At 36.7% G+C, this 2,984-nt stretch overlaps 1 protein-coding gene across 1 annotated transcript; it reads left to right on the forward strand.

Moving 5' to 3' along the window:
• On the forward strand, positions 1-2,782 carry LOC110774928 (chaperone protein dnaJ 20, chloroplastic). The gene is made up of 2 exons (XM_021979527.2): positions 1-616; positions 2,450-2,782. The coding sequence occupies exons 1-2, from the start codon at positions 158-160 to the stop codon at positions 2,588-2,590; spliced, it is 600 nt and encodes a 199-aa protein (XP_021835219.1). The 5' UTR covers positions 1-157; the 3' UTR covers positions 2,591-2,782.
• The last annotated feature ends 202 nt before the right edge of the window (positions 2,783-2,984 follow it).

Below are 2,984 nucleotides of genomic sequence, written 5' to 3' on the forward strand. Positions count from 1 at the left end.
AAATTTATTTATACTCCAAATTGCACGCAAGTTTTAGGCCTTTCTCCCATATTCCCCCGCACCTCAATTTATACTTCCTTTCCTCTCCCAAATTTCATCCTCAAAAACAACCACAACAACAAAAACTCAATCAAAATTTCTAAACAACTTTTAAAAGATGCAAGTTTACTTGGATAATTTGATTTCAAACTCAACCTTTCCATTCCTATCACATCCCACTTCTTCAATTCAATCTTCCTCCTCCTACCTCCCTTCAAATCGCATTTCCTTCCAAACCCCGCCACCATTTTCATCCTTCAAAGCTCGAGCAACCCTCAACAATGGCGGAATCACAAAGCCCATCTCAGAGATGACCTTTTACGAGCTTCTCGGTATCCCAGAAACGGTCGATTTGTCTGATATTAAGCACGCGTACAAGCAACTCGCGCGCAAGTATCACCCTGATGTGTCGCCCCCGGATTTAGTGCGGGAGTATACTGACCGCTTTATTCGTGTTCAAGAGGCGTATGAGACGTTGTCTGATGCTCGAATGAGGGCTATCTATGATCGGGATATGGCGCGCGGACTTCATCTTGCGTTTTCTGCTCGGAAGAAGATGAACCAGTTTGATGATGAGGTAGTTTTTTACGCCATTAATTTTGATCTTGGGTTTTTTTATTTTTTGAGTTTAGTATTTGTCTTTTGATATTATTTAAGCTGGGTATCTTTGTTTTTTAATCTGGATTATTCGAATTTTGGGGGAGAGTTTGATGCTTGATTTTGCCAAATTTATGTTTTGAAATTAGGGTTCATGTAGGTTTGTTTGCTCTTATTGTTAAGCTAATTTCATGAGTAGTTTTGTTAATTTCTGTTAAATTTGACCTGGAATTGTTGATTTTTGCATAATTGAATGCTTACTCTTGAGCCATTTGCTGTGTTTATGATGAATTATTGCGGATTTCCTTACATTCTATAGCTAATCTTGGTAATTAATTAAATAATTAAATGGGAGTGATTTGGATTTAGTTTGTAGATTAGTTGTACTTGACATATCCAACTATTGTTTAGAATCCTTTAGATGATGGAATTAGTAATTTCAAAGACAACCATGTCATGTTACTAATCACAGACTCACAGTCCAACCATGTCATGTTACTAATCACAGTCCAGGTTCCTCCGGGGTAGTTTGATACTTGGAAGTTAGAAGTGGGTGTCAGTGTGTTGAGAGAGAGTGCGCGTCAGCACGGGTGTACATGTGTGCGCGTTTGTGTATGTGTGAGTTGAGATTTGAAGATAGGATCGGATCGGATCATCCGTGTGGGAAATTTGGGTGAAATCACCTCTCAAGTCTCAACTTTTTCAATCAAATTTGGGTGAAATTGCTGCTTGCCTTAATTTTCTGACTTTTTCCTGCCATTTTTTTTAATGTGAAAGACGGCAGTGTAGACTTTTGGAGTCGGTGATGCTGGTTCAGTTTATTACCGCATTCTTGTTCCATAAGACCATAACTACACTATTGGGAAAACTTCTCTGTTTCTGTCTTGATTTTGGTTAATGCTCCTACTTTTTTGTTTCCTATTAAATTCCTTTGATATTTCATGAGAGACTACTAGTATCCTGGTATCCCGGTATCCCCTTTTTGTGTTCGAGCATAAGCTTCCCTAGCAGAGTAGCAGGTGACATAGTTACGGAGTAGTTTGCTGCGTATTAGTCATATACTAGTATGTTATCCGGAGTATAAGTTTATGCTTATCCATGTGGGGTACTCTTTTGTTTAAGTTATGTTTGTTTAGTGAGGGCATATAAATGTAGGATCCACCCTCTTGCTTCTTTGGTTGAAATTTAAATACTTTTCTAATAGAGAATGGCATAAGTATTCGTTAGGTAGCGTTTCTATATTAGAGTCCTCCTTTACCATTATTTTAAGGACTATTAAGATACCAGTTGCTACTTTTGAATTTTAATTTTGTTAAATAATAGATTGCGTTTCAATGCAAAACATCATTTTTATTATAGTTAAAGGTACTACTAGAAGACTATAAGTTTATACCAGGTAGAACTCGCTATGATATAGTGATAGATTATAGTGGTGAAAAGTTGACAATTTTCGACCAAAAAAATGAAGTTTGACCAATAATTTTGAAGCAAGAGTATATTACATTATTACTAGTAGGCTAAGGTTGAATGTTGCTCAACTTAACGTGGGAAACGACTAAACCGTTTGTCCCTTTGTTGTATTATGTTATGTGTTATCCTCTTGAAGGATAAATGGGATAACGATAACCTAGTCATGTAATGTTTTTCATCTATCCAGATTTCTGACTAAAACCCCACCTCCAGCCTAGTTGATGCTTAATTGTCCTGTTGGTACATTTCATGAAATGTTGATTCCTTCCATTCTTGAAAGCTAAGATATAGTATTATTGCATCAAATTCTCTCAAAATATCTGACTCGTTTTTTTCCCGTTAGGAAATGGAAGACAAAAGTGAGTGGAAAGGTCGTTGGCAAAGCCAAGTATCAGAACTAAAGAAGAGAAGCATGTACAAAGATGCTAAGAAAAACACATGGGGAGCTAGAATGCGCCGTCAAAGGAGTGAATCATATCCTTAACCACGATTATAACGATAAGACTCACTATGTATATATCTGTGTTTTTTTTGTTCAGTTTCCACTCTTTTAAGTTTTACTTGGAATCGGACGAATTCAGGCAATGATGTCGTCTCATTTCCCTAATTTTATCGTCCATGGGATCAATTAATTAACATACTGCATATATTTATACATCTACTCTTTCTTGCTCGATTTTGTTATACATTATTGATTTTATTATACGGAGTTTCATTTATTTCTGTAAGTTTATGGCTTGAGAGTTGAGATAAGTGATGACTAGTGTAACGCGCCAAAAGGAACTTTGGAGAAGATAATTCAGGTCATTTTCATGTGGTAGGAACAGGAAGGAAAGCGAAGTACCTTTCCTTGTTGAGTAGGAAATGGAGTGGTGAAC

The sequence above is a fragment of the Spinacia oleracea genome, chromosome 1 (assembly GCF_020520425.1).
Source record: "Spinacia oleracea cultivar Varoflay chromosome 1, BTI_SOV_V1, whole genome shotgun sequence".
In the NCBI taxonomy this organism is placed as follows: Eukaryota; Viridiplantae; Streptophyta; class Magnoliopsida; order Caryophyllales; family Amaranthaceae; genus Spinacia; species Spinacia oleracea.